This window comes from Mustelus asterias, chromosome 4, assembly GCF_964213995.1.
Source record: "Mustelus asterias chromosome 4, sMusAst1.hap1.1, whole genome shotgun sequence".
Taxonomy (NCBI): domain Eukaryota; kingdom Metazoa; phylum Chordata; class Chondrichthyes; order Carcharhiniformes; family Triakidae; genus Mustelus; species Mustelus asterias.
Window position 1 is genome coordinate 71,913,990 of NC_135804.1, and position 24,178 is coordinate 71,938,167.

General features: G+C 44.7%; 1 protein-coding gene across 2 annotated transcripts in view; it reads right to left on the reverse strand.

Moving 5' to 3' along the window:
- The window catches only part of LOC144492776 (adhesion G-protein coupled receptor G6-like), a 374,363-nt gene that overhangs the window by 22,398 nt on the left and 327,787 nt on the right, over window positions 1-24,178 (reverse strand). For both annotated transcript variants that reach the window (XM_078211194.1, XM_078211193.1), the window contains one exon: window positions 15,954-16,237. In XM_078211194.1, the coding sequence (XP_078067320.1) occupies window positions 15,954-16,237 (284 nt within the window). The remainder of the gene's footprint in view (window positions 1-15,953; window positions 16,238-24,178) is intronic.

Below are 24,178 nucleotides of genomic sequence, written 5' to 3' on the forward strand. Positions count from 1 at the left end.
AGGGTTGTGAATCTGTGGAATTCCCTGCCCAGTGAAGCAGTTGAGGCTACCTCTTTGAATGTTTTTAAGGCAAAGACAGATAGATTTTTGAACAGTAAAGAAATTGTTATGGTGAGCAGGCGGGTATGAATCATAGAAATCCTACAGTGCAGAAAGAGGCCATTTGGCCCATCGAGTCTGCACCGACCACAATCCCACCCAGACCCTACCCCCATATCCCGACATATTTTTATCCGTTAATCCCTCTAACCTACGCATCTCAGGACACTAAGGGGCAGTTTTAGCATGGCCAATCAACCTAACCCGCACATCTTTGGACTGTGGGAGGAAACCGGAGCACCCGGAGGAAACCTAGACAGACACAAGGAGAATGTGCAAACTCCACACAGACAGTGACCCAAGCCAGGAATCGAACCCGGGACCCTGGTGCTGTGAAGCAGCAGTGCTAACCACTGTGCTACCGTGCTGTGCTATGTGGAACAGAGTCCACAAAAAGATCAGCCATGATCTTATTGAATGGCGGAGCAGACTCGAGGAGCCAGATGGCCTACTCCTGCTCCTAGTTGTTATGTTCTTGTGTTCTTAAGACTTTGTTTAGGCTGCATTTGAAGTATTCTGTACAATTCTGGTCGCCACACTACCGGAAAATGTTGATGCATTGGAAAGGGTGTTGAAGAGATTTACTAGGGTGTTGCCTGGTTTGGAGAATATGGACTGTGAAGAAAGGGTGTGGAATGGACTGCCTGCAGTGATAGTGGAGTCAGACACTTTGGGAACATTTAAGCGGTTATTGGATAGGCACATGGAGCACACCAGGATGATAGGGAGTGGGATAGCTTGATCTTGGTTTCAGATAAAGCTCGGCACAACATCGTGGGCCGAAGGGCCTGTTCTGTGCTGTACTGTTCTATGTTCTAAAATTACAGCACAGGAACAGGCCCTTCAGCCCTCCAAACCTGCACTGATCATGCTGCCCAACTGAACTAAAACACCCGACCCTTCTGGGGCCCATATCACTCCATTCCCATCCTATTCATGTATTTGTCAAGACTCCCTTAAAGGTCACTATTGTAGCATAAATTGTTGGAAGGTATTTTGAGAGACAGGATCTACAAGCATTTAGAGATGCAAGGACTGATTAGGGACAGTCAGCATGGCTTTGTGAGTGGAAAATCATGTCTCACAAATTTAATAGAGTTTTTTGAAGGGGTAACCAAGAAGGTAGATGAGGGCAGTGTAGTTGATGTTGTCTACATGGACTTTAGCAAGGCCTTTGACAAGGTACCACATGGTAGATTGTTGCATAAAGTTAAATCTCACGGGATCCAGGGTGAGATATCTAAATGGATACAAAATTGGCTTCTTGGGTGGTTGTAGAGAGTTGTTTTTCAAGCTGGAGGCCTGTGACCGGCGGTGTGCCTCAGGGATCAGTGCTGGGCCCACTGTTATTTGTCATTTATATTAATGGTTTGGATGAGAATATAGGGGACATGGTTAGTAAGTTTGCAGATGACACCAAGATTGATGGCATAGTGGACAGTGAAGAAAGTTATCTCCAATTGCAACGGGATCTTGATCAATTGCGCCAATGAGCTGACGAATGGCAGATGGAGTTTAATTTAGACAAATGTGAGGTAATGCATTTTGGTAGATTGAACCAGGGCAGGACTCACTCAGTTAAAGGTAGGGCATTGGGGAGAGTTACAGCTCAAAGAGACGTAGGGGTACATGTTCATAGCTCCTTGAAAGTGGAGTCACAGGTGGACAGAGAGGTGAAGAAGGCATTCGGCATGCTTGGTTTCATCGGTCAGAACATTGAATACAGGAGTTGGGACGTCTTGTTGAAGTTGTACGAGACATTGTTAAGGCCACACTTGGAATACTGTGTGCAATTCTGATCACCCTATTATAGAAAGGATATTATTAAACTAGAAAGAGTGCAGAAAAGATTTACTAGGATGTTACCGGGACTTGATGGATTGAGTTATAAGGAGAGGCTGAATAGACTGGGACTTTTTTCTCTGGAGCGTAGGACTCTGGGTGACCTTATAGAGGTCTATAAAATAATGAGGGGCACAGATCAGCGAGATAGTCAATATCTTTTCCCAAAGGTAGGGGAGTCTAAAACTAGAGGGCATAGGTTTAAGGTGAGAGGGGAGAGATACAAAAGTGTCCAGAGGGACAATTTTTTCACACAGAGGGTGGTGAGTGTCTGGAACAAGCTGCCAGATGTAATAGTAGAGGCGGGTACAATTTTATCATTTAAGAAGCATTTAGGTAGTTACATGAGTACGATGGGTATAGAGGGATATGGGCCAAATGGAGGCAGGTTGCTAGCGGAGTGCCACAGGGATCAGTGCTTGGTCCTCTGCTCTTTGTGATTTTTATTAATGACTTAGAGGAGGGGGCTGAAGGGTGGATCAGTAAATTTGCTGATGACACCAAGATTGGTGGAGTAGTGGATGAGGTGGAGGGCTGTTGTAGGCTGCAAAGAGACATAGATAGGATGCAAAGCTGGGCTGAAAAATGGCAAATGGAGTTTAACCCTGATAAATGTGAGGTGATTCATTTTGGTAGGACAAATTTAAATGTGGACTACAGGGTCAAAGGTAGGGTTCTGAAGACTGTGGAGGAACAGAGAGATCTTGGGGTTCATATCCACAGATCTCTAAAGGTTGCCACTCAAGTGGATAGAGCTGTGAAGAAGGCCTATAGTGTGTTAGCTTTTATTAACAGGGGGTTGGAGTTTAAGAGCCGTGGGGTTATGCTGCAACTGTACAGGACCTTGGTGAGACCACATTTGGAATATTGTGTGCAGTTCTGGTCACCTCACTATAAGAAGGATGTGGAAGCGCTGGAAAGAGTGCAGAGGAGATTTACCAGGATTCTGCCTGGTTTGGAGGGTAGGTCTTATGAGGAAAGGTTGAGGGAGCTAGGGCTGTTCTCTCTGGAGCGGAGGAGGCTGAGGGGAGACTTAATAGAGGTTTATAAAATGATGAAGGGGATAGATAGAGTGAACGTTCAGAGACTATTTCCTCGGGTGGATGGAGCTATTACAAGGGGGCATAACTATAGGGTTCGTGGTGGGAGATACAGGAAGGATATCAGAGGTAGGTTCTTTACGCAGAGAGTGGTTGGGGTGTGGAATGGACTGCCTGCAGTGATAGTGGAGTCAGACACTTTAGGAACATTTAAGCGGTTATTGGATAGGCACATGGAGCACACCAGGATGATAGGGAGTGGGATAGCTTGATCTTGGTTTCAGATAAAGCTCGGCACAACATCGTGGGCCGAAGGGCCTGTTCTGTGCTGTACTGTTCTATGTTCTAAATGCGGACAATTGTGATTAGCTTCGGGGTTTTAAAAAAAAAAGGGTGGCATGAACAAGTTGGGCCGAAGGGCCTGTTTCCATGCTGTAAACCTCTATGACTCTATGTGCTTCCACGACCTCTCCCGGCAGTGAGTTCAGGGCACCCACCACCACTCTGTGTAAAAAACTTGCCTCATACATCTCATAGAAATCATAGAAACCCTACAGTACAGAAAGAGGCCATTCGGCCCATCGAGTCTGCACCGACCACAATCCCACCCAGGCCCTACCCCCATATCTACCCACTAATCCCCCCAACCTACGCATCTCAGGACACTAAGGGCAATTTTTAGCATGGCCAATCAACCTAACCCGCACATCTTTGGACTGTGGGAGGAAACCGGAGCACCCGGAGGAAACCCACGCAAACACGAGGAAAATGTGCAAACTCCACACAGACAGTGACCTTTGTGATCACAGTGATCTCCTTTGAACTTTGCCCGTCGCACCTTAAACCTATGCCCCCTAGTAGTTGACTCTTCCACCCTGGGAAAAAGCTTCTGACTATCCACTTTGTCCATGCCCCTCATAATCTTGTAGACTTCTTTCAGGTCGCCCTTCAACCTCCGTCGTTCCAGTGAGAACAAACCGAATTTCTCCAACCTCTCCTCATAGCTAATGCCCTCCATTACCAGGCGACATCCTGGTAATTCTTTTCTGTATTCTCTCCAAAGCCTCCACATTCCTCTGGTAGTGTGGCAACCAGAATTGAACACTATATTCCAAGTGCGGCCTAACAAAGGTTCTATAAAGCTGCAACATGACTTGCCAATTTTTAAACTCAATGCCACAGCCAATGAAGACAAGCATGCTGTATGCCTTCTCCACCTGCGTTGCCACTTTCAGTGACCTGACACCCAGATCTCTCTGCCTATCAATAATCTTAAGGGTTCTCCCATTCACTGTATATTTCCTTTCTGTATTAGACCTCCCAAAATGCATTACCTCACATTTAGCTGGATTAAACTCCATCTGCCATCTCTCCGCCCAAGTCTGCAACCAATCTATATCCTGCTGTATCCTCTGATGGTCCTCACCGCTATCCACTAATCCACCAACCTTTGTGTCGTCCGCAAACTTACTAATCAATCCAGTTACATTTTCCTCCAGATCATTTATATGTATTACAAACAGCAAAGGTCCCAGCACTGATCCCTGAGGAATAGCCCTGCATTCAGAAACGCACCGTTCCACTGCTACCCCCTGTCTTCTTTGACCGAGTAAGAAGTTTAACAACACCAGGTTAAAGTCCAACAGGTTTATTTGGTAGCAAAAGCCACACAAGCTTTCGAGGCTCTAAGCCCCTTCTTCAGGTGAGTGGGAATTCTGTTCACAAACAGAATTTATAAAGACACAGACTCATTTTACATGAATAATGGTTGGAATGCGAATACTTACAACTAATCCAGTCTTTAAGAAACAAAACAATGGGAGTGGAGAGAGCATCAAGACAGGCTAAAAAGATGTGTATTGTCTCCAGACAAGACAGCCAGTGAAACTCTGCAGGTCCACGCAACTGTGGGAGTTACAAATATTGTGACATGAACCCAATATCCCGGTTGAGGCCGTCCTTGTGTGTGCGGAACTTGGCTATCAGTTTCTGCTCAGCGACTCTGCGCTGTCGTGTGTCGCGAAGGCCGCCTTGGAGAATGCTTACCCGAATATCAGAGGCCGAATGCCCGTGACCGCTGAAGTGCTCCCCAACAGGAAGAGAACAGTCTTGCCTGGTGATTGTCGAGCGGTGTTCATTCATCCGTTGTCGCAGCGTCTGCATAGTTTCCCCAATGTACCATGCCTCGGGACATCCTTTCTTGCAGCGTATCAGGTAGACAACGTTGGCCGAGTTGCAAGAGTATGTACCGTGTACCTGGTGGATGGTGTTCTCACGTGAGATGATGGCATCTGTGTCGATGATCCGGCACGTCTTGCAGAGGTTGCTGTGGCAGGGTTGTGTGGTGTCTTGGTCACTGTTCTCCTGAAGGCTGGGTAGTTTGCTGCGGACAATGGTCTGTTTGAGGTTGTGCGGTTGTTTGAAGGCAAGAAGTGGGGGTGTGGGGATGGCCTTGGCGAGATGTTCGTCTTCATCAATGACATGTTGAAGGCTCCGGAGGAGATGCCGTAGCTTCTCCGCTCCGGGGAAGTACTGGACAACGAAGGGTACTCTGTCCACTGTGTCCCGTGTTTGTCTTCTGAGGAGGTCGGTGCGGTTTTTCGCTGTGGCGCGTTGGAACTGTTGATCAATGAGTCTAGCGCCATATCCTGTTCTTATGAGGGCATCTTTCAGCGTCTGGAGGTGTCTGTTGCGATCCTCCTCATCCGAGCAGATCCTGTGTATACGGAGGGCTTGTCCGTAGGGAATGGCTTCTTTAACGTGTTTAGGGTGGAAGCTGGAGAAGTGGAGCATCGTGAGGTTATCCGTGGGCTTGCGGTACAGTGAGGTGCTGAGGTGACCGTCCTTAATGGAGATGCGCGTGTCCAAGAATGCAACCGATTCCGGAGAGTAGTCTATGGTGAGCCTGATGGTGGGATGGAACTTGTTGATGTCATCATAGAGTTGTTTCAGTGATTGTTCACCATGAGTCCAAAGGAAGAAAATGTCATCGATGTATCTAGTGTATAGCATCGGTTGAAGCCTCGAAAGCTTGTGTGGCTTTTGCTACCAAATAAACCTGTTGGACTTTAACCTGGTGTTGTTAAACTTCTTACTGTGTTTACCCCAGTCCAACGCCGGCATCTCCACTTCTTTGACCGAGCCAGTTTGCCAGCTCACCTCCAATCCCATGCGACTTCACTTTCTGCACCAGTCTGCCATGAGGGACCTTGTCAAAGGCCTTACTGAAGTCCATGTAGACAACATCCACTGCCCTACCCTCATCAATCATCTTTGTCACTTCCTCGAAAAACTCGAACAAATTTCTGAGATGTAACCTTCCCTTCACAAGACCACGTTGCCTCTCACTAATACATCCATTTATTTCCAAGTGGGAGTAAATCCTGTCTCGAAGAATCCTCTTCAATAATGTCCCTACCACTGACGTAAGGCTCACCAGCCTATAATTACCTGGATTATTCTTGCTACCCTTCTTAAACAAAGGAACGACATTGGCTATTCTCCAATCTTCTGGGACCTCCACTGTAGCCAGTGAGGACACAAAGATTTCTCTCAAAGCCCCAGCAATTTCCTTCCTTGTCTTTCTCAGTATTCTGGGGTATATCCCATCAGGTCCTGGGGGTACCATACCAGGCAACATGCTGGTAAATATTTTCTGTATCCTCTCGAAAGCCTCCACATCCTTCTGGTAGTGTGGCAACCAGAATTGAACATTAGGTTGAACAAACTTGCATTGTTTTTATTGGAGCATCAGAGGATGAGGGGGGGCCTGATAGAGGTTTACAAGATTATGACAGGCTTGGGTGGAGTGGATAGTCAGAGTCTTTTTCCCAGGGTCGAAGGGTCAATTACTCAGGGGCATAGTTTGAAAGTGAGAGGGGAAAGTTTAATAGAGATGTAAGGGGCATGTTTTTCAGACAAATGGGGGGTGAATGCCTGGAACACGTTGCCGGAGGAGGTGTGCAAGCAGATTTTATAACAGCATTCAAGAGGCATCTGGCTAGATAGGCAGGGAATAGAGGGATATGGACCACATAGAGGCAAGAAAATATTAGATTAGAGCGACTTGGTGGGCCAAAAGACCTGTTCCTACGCTGCACTGTTCTTTGGGACCTGAGGGGCAACTTCTTCACACATATGGAATGAGTTGCCAGAGAAAGTGGTTGAGGCAGGCACAATAGCAACATTTAAAAAGCATTTGGATAAGTACATGAATGGAAAAGCATTGGAGGGATTTGGGCCAAACGTGGGCAATTGGGACTAGCTGGGAGGGTACCATGGTCTGCCTGAACTGGTTGAACTGAAGGGCCCTGTTTGTCTGCTGTATTGCTCTGAGTCTTTAACTGCTTGTGTATTTCTGAATTCTGTACTCTGACTGGCCTTAATGACCTAATTCAGGTCCTATAGCTATAGTCTTCAATAAATCATTTTGAACCACTCTGTGACTTTGTCTGGCTACTTAAGGGGAACAGTAGTTTTAACTACATTAGAAGAGAAGTATCAAAGAAGCCCAGCAACACACAGTAAAGCTCCCTCTACATTGTCAATCAAACGCTTCCAAGACAAGTACAGCACAGGGTTAGATACAGAGTAAAGTTCCTTCTATACTGTCCCCATCAAAAACTTCCAGGACAGGGATAGCACCAGATTAGATTCATGGTTCGAAAATTAAGTGAAAAATTATGTAGTTAATAGCCAAATCTACCCACATTACACAAAGATCTTTTTTTATTTGAGATACTGGATAACACAATGGATTCGTGAACAAAGTTATAACTGAAGGAACAAAAGAAACACTAGCAACATGCATAAGGAACTAGTTGAATGACAAGAAACAGAGTCGTGGGTTGCCTCTTAAAACACTATGAATTCTGAAATTAAAGCCAGCGTATACTTGTAAAAGAGGGATGATGTTTGACAAACTTATTGATTGGGTTCATGGACAAAGTAACAAAGGATTTGTTGATAAAGTTACTATAAAATGGGGAAAAGGCAGGAGAATGGGGATGAGAAAAATATCAGCCATGACTGAATGCTGGAGCAGACTTGATAGGCCAAATGGCCTAATTCTGCTCCAATGTATTCAAGAAAGGGAACAGGGACAGCCCGGGAAATTACCGACCGGTGAGTCTAACCTCAGTGGTTGGTAAGTTGATGGAGAGGATCCTGAGAGACAGGATTTATGATCATCTAGAGAAGTTTAGTATGATCAAAAGTAGTCAGCACGGCTTTGTCAAGGGCAGGTCGTGCCTTACGAGCCTGGTTGAGTTCTTTGAAAATGTGACCAAACACATTGACGAAGGAAGAGCGGTGGATGTGGTCTATATGGACTTCAGCAAGGCGTTCGATAAGGTCCCCCATGCAAGACTTCTTGAGAAAGTGAGAGGGCATGGGATCCAAGGGGCTGTTGCCTTGTGGATCCAGAACTGGCTTGCCTGCAGAAGGCAGAGAGTGGCTGTGGAGGGGTCTTTCTCTGCATGGAGGTCAGTGACCAGTGGAGTGCCCCAGGGATCTGTTCTGGGACCCTTGCTGTTTGTCATTTTCATAAATGACCTGGATGAGGAAGTGGAGGGATGGGTTGGTAAGTTTGCTGACGACACCAAGGTAGGTGGTGTTGTGGATAGTTTGGAGGGATGTCAGAAGTTGCAGCGAGACATAGATAGAATGCAAGACTGGGCGGAGAAGTGGCAGATGGACTTCAACCCGGATAAGTGTGTGGTGATCCATTTTGGCAGATCCAATGGGATGAAGCAGCAGTATAATATGAAGGGTACCATTCTTAGCAGTGTAGAGGATCAGAAGGACCTTGGGGTCCGGGTCCATAGGACTCTTAAATCGGCCTCGCAGGTGGAGGATGCGGTCAAGAAGGCGTACGGCGTACTGGCCTTCATTAATCGAGGGATTGAGTTTAGGAGTCGGGAGATAATGCTGCAGCTTTATAGGACCCTGGTTAGACCCCACTTGGAGTACTGCGCGCAGTTCTGGTCACCTCATTACAGGAAAGATGTTGAAGCCATTGAAAGGGTGCAGAGGAGATTTACAAGGATGTTGCCTGGATTGGGGGGCATGCCTTATGAGGATAGGTTGAGGGAGCTTGGTCTCTTCTCCCTGGAGAGACGAAGGATGAGAGGTGACCTGATAGAGGTTTACAAGATGTTGAGAGGTCTGGATAGGGTAGACTCTCAGAGGCTATTTCCAAGGGCTGAAATGGTTGCTACGAGAGGACACAGGTTTAAGGTGCTGGGGGGTAGGTACAGAGGAGATATCAGGGGTAAGTTTTTCACTCAGAGGGTGGTGGGTGAGTGGAATCGGCTGACGTCGGTGGTGGTGGAGGCAAACTCGTTGGGGTCTTTTAAGAGACTTCTGGATGAGTACATGGGATTTAATGGGATTGAGGGCTATAGATAGGCCTAGAGGTGGGGATGTGATCGGCGCAACTTGTGGGCCGAAGGGCCTGTTTGTGCTGTGGCTTTCTATGTTCTATGTTCTATGTCTTATGGTCTTATGGTCTAAAATGGGTTTGTTAGAAAATCCGAAGTCAATGGGATTGAAAGTGGGAGTGGCAATGTGGTGTGAATTTCAATTTGGTGAGAAAACAGAAAGCCAAGTGTAATGGTTGTTTCTCAGGCTGTAATCAATAATGCAGTAGTATCCTCCAAAGGTCAATATTACAACTACTATTCCTTTTGATAAATATTAATCTGCCGGATTTGGGTACATCAGGGCATAATTTCAGTGTTTGCAGATGAAAACAAACTTGGATAAGTAGTCAACAATGAGAAGAATAGTAACAGATTTCAGAAGAAAATAGATTTATTGATGAAATAGGCAGGTACATGTCAACTGAAAGAAGTGCGAAGTGATTCAATTGGTTGGAATATTGAGGAGAGACATATAAACTAAATGGATCAATTATAAGGTAGGGGTGTTCATGCATCTTGTTAATAAATTGTCCCAATGTACACAAAGATGTGTAGGTTAGGTGGATTAGCCATGGTAAATACGCAGGATAATAGGGATAGGGAGGGGGTGGAGGGCCTCGGTGGGAAGCTGTTTTGGAGTCTACAATATTTAGTATCTACAATTATTTACCCTCCAATACCATCTTTGAAGGTGGCAAGATAAGTAACGCTATTAAAAATCATATTGGATTTTACACCTTTTAATAGAGACATAGAACCATAGAATTTATTCAGTGCAGAAAGAGGCCATTCGGTCCATTGAGTCTGCACTGACTCCAAAACAGCTTCCCACCGAGGCCCTCCACCCCGTCCCCCACCCCCTCCCTATCCCTATTATCCTGCGTATTTACCATGGCTAATCCACCTAACCTACACACCTTTGTGTACATTGGGACAATTTAACTTGGCTATTCCAGCTAACGTGCATAGCTTTGGACTGCGGGAGGAAACTTCAGCACCGAGAGGAAACCCACACAGACACGGGAGAACGAGCAAACTCCACAGAATCCGTGTGGGACGGTCGTGTCTCACACGGGCCTGAATTTTCAGGAGGGCGAGCAATTGGCCATCACTATCCTGAGGGTCAGCAGGGAATGCATCCCCACCAACTCAGTCACGTCCACTGCCATTTTACCACCCGTCAATAGAAGTCCCGTCCTGGAGAGCTGTCAGCCAAACAGGAAAGGGAATGTCCTGGGGTGACGAAAGGGGTGATCTCAATGTCGGAAGTATGCGGGAGGGGGAGGGAGGTACAAAGACAGAGGGCTAGAGCTCGCAGATCCCTGAGAAGTGGGCACCTCAAATCTGAAGGGGGCTTCAGGTTGAGGGCCCCATCCCTTTCCCTCCTGAGATTGAAAGTTCTAACTTTTTCAATTTATCACCCTGATCCAACTGGCACCCGCCAGCCTAAAAATTGAGGCTGGGTGGAAAAATGAGGTTGTCACCGAAATGCCTTAACAGGCGGGATTCCTGTCCAAGGCCCTGTCCAAGGCCCTGTCCACTCTACCATGAAATTGCATCCAGATTGGGTGGGTGGAATTCCAGAGAAATCCCGCAAAAGCAATTTTACACTCCCTGCCTCTCCCTCCTCTGAAGCCAATACAATACAATACAAAACAAAGATGTTATGCTCAAGCACCAGTGAGGCTTCAGCTGGAATAATATCCTATTCTAGACACACATTTTAGGAAGAATGTGAAGGCTGCAAAAAGGCTGAAGAGGAGATTTATTATTATGATACCAGGTTGATGGATTGAAAGCATGTGGAAACAGATTTTAAAAAAAAACAAGGAGAATTGGTTAAAAACAGGAAATGAAAGAAATGCTGCGAGAAGGGAAAAGAACAGAGGAAGAGCAGGCAGGGTGTGGTTGCTAATCAAAGAGGGTCTGGTGGACTGAAGTACATTTGTTTCAACGCAAGAAGTGTAACAGGTAAGGCGGATGAACTTAGAGTTTGGATTAGTACTTGGAACACTGATGTTGTTGCCATTACAGAGACTTGGTTAAGGGAAGGACAGGATTGGCAGCTTAACATTCCAGGATACAGATGTTTCAGGTGGGATAGAGGGGATAGAAAAGGGGAGTTGCACTACTGGTTAAGGAGAATATCACAGCTGTACTGCGGCAGGACATCTCGGAGGGCACATATAGCGAGGCAATATGGGTAGAGCTCAGGAATAGGAAGGGTGTGGTCACAATGTTGGGGGTTTACTGTAGGCGCCTAACAGCCAGCAGGAGATAGAGGAACAGATATGTAGGCAGATTTTGGCAAGGTGTAAAAGTAACGGGGTTGTGATGGGAGATTTTAAATTCCCCTATATTAACTGGGACTCACTTAGTGCTAGGGGCATGGATGGGGCAGAGTTTGTAAGGAGCATCCAGGAGGGCTTCTTGAAACAGTATGTAGATAGTCCAACTAGGGAAGGGGCCATACCGGACCTGATTTTGGGGAATGAGTCTGGCCAGGTGGTCGACATTTCAGTAGGGGAGCAGTTTGGGAACAGTGACCACAATTCAGTAAGCTTTAAGGTACGGATGGATAAAGAAAAGTGTAGTCCTCGAGTAAAGGTGCCAAACTGGGGGAAGGCTAATTACAACAATATTAGGCAGGAACTGAAGAATGTAGATTGGGGGCAGATGTTTGAGGGCAAGTCAACATCTGGCATGTGGGAGGCTTTCAGGCCAAGTTGATAGGGATTCAGGACCAGCACATTCCTGTAAAGATGAAGGATAAGGCAAGTTTTGGGAACCTTCGATAACGAGAGATATTGTGAGCCTACTCCAAGAGAAAAAGGAAGCATTTGTCAAGACTAGAAGGCTGGGAACATGAAGCAAGTGTGAAATACAAGGAACGTAGAAAGAAACTTAAGGAAGGAATAAAGAGGGCTAAAAGGGGTCACGAAAAATCATTGGCCAGCAGGATTAAGGAAAGTCCCAAGGCTTTTTGTACATATATACAGAGCAAGAGGGTAGCCAGGGAGAGGGTTGGCCCACTCAAGAACAGGGGAAGGAATCTATGCATGGAGCCAGAGGAAATGGGCGAGGTGTTAAATGAGTACTTTGCATCAGTATTCACCAAAAAGAAGGACTTGGTGGATGAAGAATCTGGGAAAGGGTGTGTAGATAGTTTGAGTCATGTTGAGATCAAAAAGGATGAGGTATTGTGGTCCTTAAGAAACATTAAGGTAGACAATTCCCCAAGGCCTGATGGGATATACCCCAAAATACTGAGAGGGGCAAGGAAGGAAATTGCGGAGGCCTTGAGAGAAATCTTTGTATCCTCACTGGCTACAGGGGTGGTCCCAGAGGATTGAAGAATAGCAAATGTCGTTCCTTTGTTTAAGAAAGGTAGCAAGCATAATCCAGGTAATTACAGGCCGGTGAGCCTTACGTCAGTGGTAGGGAAATTATTGGAGAGGATTCTTCAAGACACGATTTTCTCCCACTTGGAAATAAGTGGACGTATTAGTGAGAGGTAACATGGTTTTATGAAGGGAAGGTCACATCTCAGAAATTTGTTCGAGTTTTTCGAGGAAGTGGCAAAGATGATTGATGAGGGTAGGCCAGTGGATGTTGTCTACATGGACTTCAGTAAGGCCTTTGACAAGGTCCCTCATGGCAAGGTGGTGCAAAAGGTGAAGTCGCATAGTATCAGAGGTAAGCTGGCAGGGTGGATACAAAACTGGCTAAGTCAAAGAAGACAGGGGGTAGCAGTGGAAGGGTGTGTTTCTGCATGGAGGGCTGTGGCAAGTGGCGTTCCTCAGGGATCAGTGCTGGGACCTTTGCTGTTTGTAATATATATAAATGATCTGGAGGAAAATGTAACTGGTTTGATTAGTAAGTTTGCGGACGACACAAAGGTTGGTGGATTTGCAGATAGCGATGAGGACCATCAGAGGATACAGCAGGATATAGATCAGTTGGCGGCTTGGGCGGAGAGATGGCAGATAGAGTTTAATCCGGACAAATGTGAGGAAGATCTAACATGGATAGGAAATATACAGTAAATGGCAGAACCCTTAAGAGTGTTGATAGGCAGAGGGATCTGGGTGTACAGGTACACAGGTCACTGAAAGTGGCAACGCAGGTGGAGAAGGTAGTCCAGAAGGCATATGGCATGCTTGCCTTCATCGGCTGGGGCACTGAGTTTAAAAATTGGCAAGTCATGTTGCGGCTTTATGGAACCTTAGTTAGGCCGCACTTGGAATATAGTGTTCAATTCTGGTCACCACACTACCAGAAAGATGTGAAGGCTTTGGAGAGGGTACAGAAGAGATTTACCAGGATGTTGCCTGGTATGGAGGGCATTTGCTATGAGGAGAGGTTGGAGAAACTTGGTTTGTTCTCACTGGAACAAGGGAGGTTGAGGGGTGATCTGATAGACGTCTACACGATTATGAGGGGCATGGGCAGAGGGGATAGTCAGAAGCTTTTTCACAGGGTGGAAGAGTCAATTACTCGGGGGCACAGGTTTAAGGTGCGAGGGGCAAGGTTTAAAGGAGATGTATGAGGCAAGTTTTTTACACAGAGAGTGGTGGGTGCCTGGAACTCGCTGCCGGGGAAAGTAGTGGAAGCAGATACGATAGTGAGTTTTAAGGGGCATCTGGACAAATACATGAATAGAATGGGAATAGAATGGGAATAGAGGGATATGGTCCCCGGAACGGTAGGGTGTTTTATTTCAGCCAGGCAGCATGGTCGGTGCAGGCTTGGAGGGCCGAAAGGCCTGTTCCTGTGCTGTAATTTTCTTTGTTCTTTGTTCTAACAGCAAGTAGGACTATTTGGATAACTTTCTCAAAGAACCAGCACAAATGTGACAGAGCATATTCCTCTTTGTATGTTGTATCTATGTGCTATAGAATGCTCTGAGTTTCTCCATAACTTTAGAAAGTTCTGGCTTTAAACAAATATGTCAAATGAAAATCATTAAAATTTAACATCTATTATAAGACAAGCAGCTGATCTCTTGTGGCTTTTAAGCTGAAGAAACTGACCCACGATGGAAGATCCCAGTTTCTAGCCCTGGTCTACATTTGCCACTTCACCCAGGGTAGAAAGTAGCATTTGCAGGTCAGGCAGAAAAAAATCCATCAATGATTTTTGATGAAACATGTATGTTTTTTTTTGTGTGTGTGTGTATCATATGATTACATGTGTATGTGCTATGTGGTAGAGTATGGCCATGATAGTGCACAGCGAAACTGTTGATTGGTTCACACTGGCTATTCTCACGTATGAACAACATGGGTATGGGTGAGCTAAGGGAAATAGAAGGTACATGTAGAACCAGAACTCAGCAGTAGTCAGAGGGTGGTAGTGGAAGGGTCTTTTTCCGGCTGGAGGCCTGTGACTAGTGGTGTTCCGCAGGGCTCTGTATTGGGACCTCTGCTGTTTGTGATTTATATAAACGATCTGGAAGAAGGTGTAACTGGGGTGATCAGTAAGTTTGCGGACGACACAAAATTGGCAGGACTTGCAGATAGTGAGGAGCATTGTCAGAGGCTACAGAAGGTATCGATAGGCTGGAAATTTGGGCAAAGAAATGGCAGATGGAGTTCAATCCTGATAAATGCGAAGTGGTGCATTTTGGTAGAAATAATGTAGGGAGGAGCTATACGATAAATGGCAGAACCATGAAGGGTGTAGATACGCAGAGGGACCTGGGTATGCAAGCCCACAGATCCTTAAAGGTGACGTCACAAGTGGAGAAGGTGGTGAAGAAGGCATATGGCATGCTTGCCTTTATAGGACGGGGCATAGAGTATAAAAGTTGGGGTCTGATGTTGCAGATGTATAGAACGTTGGTTCGGCCGCATTTGGAATACTGCGTCCAGTTCTGGTCGCCACACTACCAGAAGGACGTGGAGGCTTTGGAGAGAGTACAGAGGGGGTTTACCAGGATGTTGCCTGGTATGGAGGGGCTTAGTTATGAGGAGAGATTGGGAAAACTGGGGTTGTTCTCCCTGGAAAGACGGAGGATGAGGGGAGACTTAATAGAGGTGTATAAAATTATGAAAGGCATAGATAGGGTGAACGGTGGGAAGCTTTTCCCCAGGTCAGTGGTGACATTCACGAGGGGTCATAGGTTCAAGGTGAAGGTGGGGAGGTTTAACACAGATATCAGAGGGACATATTTTACACAGAGGGTGGTGGGGGCCTGGAATGCGCTGCCGGGCAAGGTGGTGGAGGCGGACACACTGGGAACGTTTAAGACTTATCTAGATAGCCATATGAACGGAGTGGGAATGGAGGGATACAAAAGAATGGTCTAGTTTGGACCAGGGAGCGGCACGGGCTTGGAGGCCGAAGGGCCTGTTCCTGTGCTGTATTGTTCTTTATTCTTTGTCAGAGTGTGGAAGAACCATGTTTTTAATAAATGTGATACCAGATGTTAATAACTAGGGTTAATTAATGACAACTGGCTCCCAGCCTCATTATTAGACATGATGCACAGCTCCCATATCACCAATTAAATGGATATAACTAAAGAGGTCCCTTCCTTGAGACTGACCTTGCAGAGAGTTGAAAAAGGTGAAGAGGTAAAGCACAATTTCACGCTGCGGCCCACGGGAGAAAAATCCCAGGCCATATGTCAAGCCAAGGAGACAGTTGAGACTCAGCACCGAAAACACGGACTTCCAGCTACTTCCCTGGCTTTCGTGAGTGTGTTCAGCTCTCTTCATCGCAATGATCTTCATAGACACAATGATCAGCATGATGGTGTTACCAAGAAAGACCACTGAGAAGATACCCACGTTGGTCACATAATAGGCAACATCATTTGTTACCCAACAGCTGTCAAAAAGAATTATACAGCAAGGAATTAATAGAATAAATGTTTCAATTGATGATATAAAATCAAAATGTTCAATGGAACAGTGCGTTTCGTGAGCCACTCTGTGCTCGGGAACGGTCCACCCTCCATGCTAGGGAACGGTCCACCCTCGGTGCTCGGGGAATGGTCCACTCTTAGTGGCATGGGAACGATCAACTCCCATGGTGTGGATTCATACTCAGTGCCATTCCAGTGATCCACTGTCAGTGCCACATAAATCATCTACTGTCTGTGTTATAGGAATGATGGGAACAATCCACTCCCTGTACTAATGGGAACGTTCCAGTCTCCATGCCATAGGAATGATCCACTTTCAGTGTAGGGGAATAGTCGACTCTCTGCAATATGGGAAAGATATTGTCCTCCTGTCTATTCTCTCGCTCCCCATCACAATATTGCATATCTCAATTATGTCTCTCGTCAGCCTTCTCTGTTCCAATTATTATGTCAATGATTCTCTGTACCATCCAAACGGTGCGCTATGTTAACACTTCACTCTCTGTATTGTATTTATGATCCTCTCTCTGTACTATGGGAATGATCGTCTATCTGTTTAATGTTGGTGATGCTCTCTCTGTACTATGTTAATGATTCTACGTGAATGATCAACTCTCAATATTATGTTTATGATCTTCTCTCAGCTCTATCGGAATGACCCTCCGTACGACGGCAATTATCCTCGTTCAGTACAATGATAATTATCCTCTGTCTCTACTATGTTTAAAATGTTCCCTCTGTGCTATGTTAATGATCCATTTCTGTACTATGTTAATGAACCACTGTTCGCACAATGTTAATGATCCTCTCTCTGTACTGTATTAATGATCCTCTCTCTGTACAGTATTAATGATCCCCTCTCTCTGTACTGTATTAATGATCCCCTCTCTCTGTACTGTATTAATGATCTCCTCTCTCTGTACTGTATTAATGATCCCCTCTCTCTGTACTGTATTAATGATCCTCTCTCTGTACTGTATTAACGATCCTCTCTCTGTACTGTATTAACGATCTCCTCTCTCTGTACAGTATTAACGATCTCCTCTCTCTGTACTATGCCCATGTTCTAATCTCTGTACTATGTTCATGATTCACTTTCTGTACTATTTTATTAATCCTCTCTTCGTACTCTGTTAATGATCAACTCAATACTATGGTAATTCTACTCTCTCAGTATTATGTTAATGATCCACTCTCTGTACTATGTTAATAATGCTCCCTGAATACTATACTGATCAACCACTCTGTGTACTCTGTTGATGATCCACTCTCTGTAATATGAACCTCTCCCTGAGCTGTGTTACCGATCCACCCTCCGCATTGTGTTAATGATAAGTGTGCAGGTACAGCAGGCAGTAAGAAGGCAAATGGTATGTTGGTCTTCATAGCAAGAGGATTTGAGTATAGAGATAGAGGTGTTTTGCTGCAATTGTCTAGGGCATTGGTGAGGCCACACCTGGAATATTGTGTGCAGTCTTGATGTCCTTATCTAAGGAAGGATGTCCTTGCTATAGAGGCAGTACAGCAAAGATTTACCAGGCTGATTCCTGGGATGGCAGGTCTGTCATATGAGGAGACTAAGTCGGTTAGGATTAGATTCACTGGAGTTTAAAAGATTAAGAGGGGATCTCATAGAAACTTATAAGATTCTAACAGGATAGATTCAGAAAGAATATTCCAATGGTGGGAGAGCTCAGAACTAGGGGGGGGCTCATAGGTTGGTTCTGCTGCAGAGGGGAGGGGTAAAAAGTGTGCCAGTGCAATAGTTATAAGGGATTCAATTGTAAGGGGAATAGACAGGTGTTTCTGTGGCCGCAAACGAGACTCCAGGATGCTATGTTGCCTCCCTAGTGCTCAGGTCAAGGATGTCTCAGAGTGGCTGCAGGATATTCTGAAGGGGGTGGATACAGACGACCTAGGTAAAAAAAAAGGGATGAGTCCTAAAAGCAGAATACAGGGAGCTAGGAAGAAAGTTAAGAAATCGCACCTCAAAGGTAGTGATCTCAGGATTACTACCGGTGCCACGTGCTGGTCAGAAATGAGAGGATATATCGGATAAATACGTGGCTGAAGAGATGGTGTCAGGGGGAGGGTTTCAGATTCCTGGGGCATTGGGACTGGTTTCATTACTGATTTCATTAGTTACTGATAGAGTCTCACTGACATATTACAAAGGAAATCATTAACATAGCACAGAAAGACGATCAATAATATAGTACGAGAGGATCATTAACATAGCACAGAGAGAATATTATTAACATAGTACAGAGAGTGGATCACGAACATATTACAGGGAGAGAACAATTAACAAAGTACAGAGAGAGCATCATTAACATAGTACAGAGAGTGATTCATTAGTTATTCTAAATTCTAAATTGGGGCAAGGCCAATTTTGATGGTATCAGGCAGGAACTTTCAAAAGTTAATTGGGGGAGTCTGTGGGAAGGCAAAGGGATGTCTGGTAAGTGGCAGGCTTTCAAAAGTGTGTTAACCAGGGTTCAGGATAAACACATTCCTCTTAGAGTGAAGGGCAAGGCTGGCAGAAGTAGGAAACCCTGGATGACTTGGGATATTGACGCCCTGGTCAAGAAGAAGAAAGAGGCACATGACATGAATAGGCAGCTGGGATCAAGTGAATCCCTTGAAGAGTATAGGGAGTGTAGGAGTAGAGTTAAGAGAGAAATCAGGAGGGCAAAAAGGAGACACGAGATTGTTTTGGCAGATAAGGCAAAGGAGAATCCAAAGAGCTTCAACAAATACATAAAGGGAAAAGAGTAACAAGGGAGAGAGTAGGGCCTCTTAAGGATCAACAAGGTCATCTATGTGCGGATCCACAAGAGATGGGTGAGATCCTAAATATATATTTCTCATCAGTATTTACTGTTGAGAAAAGCATGGATGTTAGGGAACTTGGGGAAATAAATAGCGATGTCTTGAGGAGTGTACATATTACAGAGAAGGAGGTGCTAGAAGTCTTAAAGCACATCAAGGTAGATAAATCCCTGGGTCCCGATGAAATATATCCCAGGACATTGTGGGAGGCTAGGGAGGAACTTGCGGGTCCCCTAGCTGAGATATTTGAATCATCGATTGTCACAGGTGAGGTGCCTGAAGATTGGAGAGTGGCAAATGTTGTGCCTTTGTTTAAAAAGGGCTGCAGAGAAAAGCCTGGGAACTACAGGCCTGTGAGCCTCACATCTGTGGTGCGTCAATTGTTGGAAGGTATTTTGAGAGACAGGATCTACAGGCATTTAGAGACGCAAGGACTGATTAGGGACAGTCAGCATGGCTTTGTGAGTGGAAAATCATGTCTCACAAATTTGATTGAGTTTTTTGAAGGGGTACCCAAGAAGGTAGATGAGGGCAGTGCAGTTGATGTTGTCTACATGGACATTAGCAAGGCCTTTGACAAGGTACCACATGGTAGGTTGTTGCATAAGGTTAAATCTCACAGAATCCAGGGTGAGGTATCTAAATGGATACAAAATTAGCTTCTTGACAGAAGCCAGAGGGTGGTTGCAGAGAATTGTTTTTCAAACTGGAGGCCTGTGACCAGCGGTGTGCCTCAGGAATCAGTGCTGGGTCCACTGTTATTTGTCATTCATATTAATGATTCGGATGAGAATATAGGAGGCATGGTTAGTAAGTTTGCAGATGACACTAGGATTGGTGGCATAGTGGACAGTGAAGAAAGTTATCTCCAATTGCAACAGGATCTTGATCAATTGGGCCAGTGGGCTGACGAACGGCAGATGGAGTTTAATTAAGACAAATGCGAGGTGATGCATCTTGGTGGATTGAACCAGGGCAGGACTTACTCAGTTAATGGTAGGGCATTGGGGAGAGTTACAAAACAAAGAGACCTAGGGGTATATGTTCATAGCACCTTGAAAGTGGAGTCACAGGTGGACAGAGTGGTGAAGAAGGCATTCGGCATGCTTGGTTTCATCGGTCAGAACATTGAATATAGGAGTTGGAATATCTTGTTGAAGTTGTACAAGACATTGGTAAGGCCACACTTGGAATACTGTGTGAAATTCTGGTCACCCTATTATAGAAAGGATATTGTTAAGCTAGAAACAGTGCAGAAAAGATTTACTAGGATGCTACCGGGACTTGATGGATTGAGTTATAAGGAGAGGCTGGGTAGACTGGGACTTTTTTCTCTGGAGCTTAGGAGGCTGAGGGGTGATCTTATAGAGGTCTATAAAATAATGAGGGGCACAGATCAGCTAGATGTCAAAATCTTTTCCCAAAGGTAGGGGAGTCTAAAACTAGAGGGCATAGGTTTAAGGTGAGAGGAGAGAGATACAAAAGTGTCCAGAGGGTCAATTCTTTCACACAGAGGGTGGTGAGTGGCTGGAACAAACTGCCAGAGGTAGTAGTAGAGGCGGGTACAATTTTGTCTTTTAAAAAGCATTGAGATAGTTACATGGGTACAATGGGTATAGAGGGATATGGGCCAATTGGGATTAGCTTAGGGGTCTTAAAAAAATTGGGCCAATTGGGATTAGCTTAGGGGTTTTAAAAAAAAGGGCGGCATGGACAAGTTGGGCCGAAGGGCCTGTTTCCATGCTGTAAACCTCTATGATTCTAACATGGTACTGAGAGAGGATCATTAACATTGTACATAAAGAGGATCATTGACTTAGTACAGAGCACAGAGAGTAGAACATTCCAATAGCACTGAGAGGATCATAAACATAGTGCAGAGTGGATCATTAACGTCGTACAGAGAATGGTTCAGTAACACAGTACAGGCAGAGGTTCATTAACACAGTACAAAGAGTGGATCATTAACATAATGCAGAAAGTGGATCATTGGCATAGCACAGAAAGTGGATCATGAACATAGTACTGAGAGAGGATCATTAACATGGCATGAGAATGGCTCATTAACATGATAAGAAGTTTAACAACACCAGATTAAAGTTCAACAGGTTTATTTGGTAGCAAAAGCCACACAAGCTTTCGGAGCTCCAAGCCCCTTCTTCAGGTGAGTGGGAATTCTGTTCACAAACAGGGCATATAAAGACACAGACTCAATTTACATGAATGATGGTTGGAATGCGAATACTTACAGCTAATCAAATCTTTAAGATACAAACAACGTGAGTGGAGAGAGCATCAAGACAGGCTAAAAAGATGTGTATTGTCTTCAGACAAGACGGCCAGTGAAACTCTGCAGGTCCAGGCAAGATGTGGGGGTTACAAATAGTGTGACATGAACCCAATATCCCAGTTGAGACCGTCCTCGTGTGTGCGGAACTTGACTATCACACACGAGGACGGCCTCAACCGGGATATTGGGTTCATGTCACACTATTTGTAACCCCCACAGCTTGCCTGAACCTGCAGAGTTTCACTGGCCATCTTGTCTGAAGACAATACACATCTTTTTAGCCTGTCTTGATGCTCTCTCCACTCACGTTGTTTGTATCTTAAAGACTTGATTAGTTGTAAGTATTCGCATTCCAACCATCATTCATGTAAATTGAATCTGTGTCTTTATGTGCCCTTTTTTTGTGAACAGAATTCCCACTCACCTGAAGAAGGGGCTTGGAGCTCCGAAAGCTTGTGTGGCTTTTGCTACCAAATAAACCTGTTGGACTTTAACCTGGTGTTGTTAAACTTCTTACTGTGTTTACCCCAGTCCAACGCCGGCATCTCCACATCATTAACATGACACAGAGAGTGGTTCATTAACATAGTACAGAGAGTGATCATTAACATAATACAGAGAGAGCATCATTAACATAGTACAGAGATGGGATCATTAACAAAGTAGTGAGAGTGGAGCATTAACATCATACATTGTTTGGATCATTAGCAGTACTGCGAAAATTTCATTAACATGGCACAGAGACTGGATTATTACCATAATAAAGAGAGCGAATCATGAACATGGTACAGAGAGTGGGTCAGTAACAGAGAGGACCATTAACATAGTACATAATGTAGTTCATTAACCTACTACTGAGCATAGATCATTACTGAGAGAGGATCATTAACACAATCTAGATAGTGGATCATTAATATAGTACTACAAGTGCATATTAGCATAGTGCTGCTGAAAGTGTATCATTGTCATAGTACAGAGTGTGGATCATTAACATCGTACAAAGAGTGTATTAGGAACATAGTACAGAGAGTGGATCTTTAGCATAATACTGAGCGTGTAAAATTACCATAGAACAGAGTTGATCTATTTGTGGATCAATGAAATAGTACAGAAAAGAGAGACAGCCGGGTAACGGTAAGTGTATAAATACTTTATCTTGGGGATACGTGGCCGTCATTCTGGGAGTGGAGTGGAGCCGGGACAGACAGACAGACAGCCGGGCAAAGGTAGGACTTTGTTTGTCTGATTGGCCGGTAGGGAGTCTGGGCTAAATTTGAAAATCTATTCTAAGTTACTGATTTTAATTTGATTTCAGATCAAGAGGGATAAATAATCAGTTTGAAAAAAATAAAATTAATTAAATAGAATAGGAGACTAGTGTATTTAGCTATTAAAATTTATAGTGGAAATCCAGCACCAGGGAGTTAGGTGAAATAGACAGCAGAGGCTACAAGAGAGAGTGCTGATTGGTCAGTAAGTGTTACTCTTGATTCTCTGAAACTGACAGTAAAAAAACTTAAAAGTCACATTACAGGAGGGCTGTGATTTGATTGGATAATAGGGAACTGTGCTAAATTTGAAAACCCATTTAAATTACTGGTTAGAAATTGCCTTGAGACTGAGGTAATAAGGAGATCTATACAAAGTGGCGAGGATTAATGGGAAGTCAGAGGATTGAGAAGCCTTTAAAAGCGAGCAGAGGACAACTAAAAAAACAATAAGGGGGGAGAAGATGAAATATGAGTGTAAGCTAGCTTGTAATATAAAAGAAGATAGGAAGAGTTTTTTTCAATATATAAAAGGTAAGAGAGAGGCAAAAATAAACATTGGACCACTGGAAAATGAGGCTGGAGAAGTAATAATAGGAAACAAAGAAATGTCAGAGGAACTGAAGAGTTACTTTGCATCAGTCTTCATGGTGGAAGACATTAGTGGGATGCCAGAGCCCCAGGAGAATCAGGGGGCACAGGTGAGTGTGCCATCACTAAGGAGAAGGTTCTGGGGAAATTGAAAGGTCTGAAAGTGGATAAATCATCTGGACTAAACCCCAGAATTCTAAAGGAGATAGCTGAGGAAATTGTGGAGGCATTGGTGGTGATCTTTCAGGAATCACTGGAGGCAGGGAGGCTCCCAGAGAACTGGAATGTAGCTAATGTAATACTGCTGTTTAAGAAGGGAGGGAGGCAGCAGATGGGAAATTATAGGCCGGTTTGTCTGACTTCGGACATTGGCAACATTTTAAAGTCCATTATTAAAGATGAGATCGTGAAGTTCTTGGAAGTGCATGATAAAATAGGCCTGAGTCAGTATGGCTTCATCAAGGGGAAATCATGTTTGACAAATCTGTTAGAATTCTGAATGGAGGGCTGTGACAAATGGCGTTCCTCAGGGGTCAGTGCTGGGACCTTTGCTGTTTGTAATATATAAATGATTTGGAGGAAAATGTAACTGGTTTGATTAGTAAGTTTGCGGATGACACAAAGGCTGGTGGATTTGCGGATAGCGATGAGGACCATCAGAGGATACAGCAGGATATAGATCAGTTGCAGGCTTGGGCGGAGAGATGGCAGATGGAGTTTAATCCGGACAAATGTGAGGTAATGCATTTTGGAAGGTCTAATACAGATAGGAAATATACAGTAAATGACAGAACCCTTAACAGTATTGACAGGCAAAGGGATCTGAGTGTACAGGTACACAGGTCACTGAAAGTGGCAATGCAGATGGAGAAGGTAGTCAAGGCGGCATACGGCATGCTTGCCTTCATCGGCCGGGGCATTGA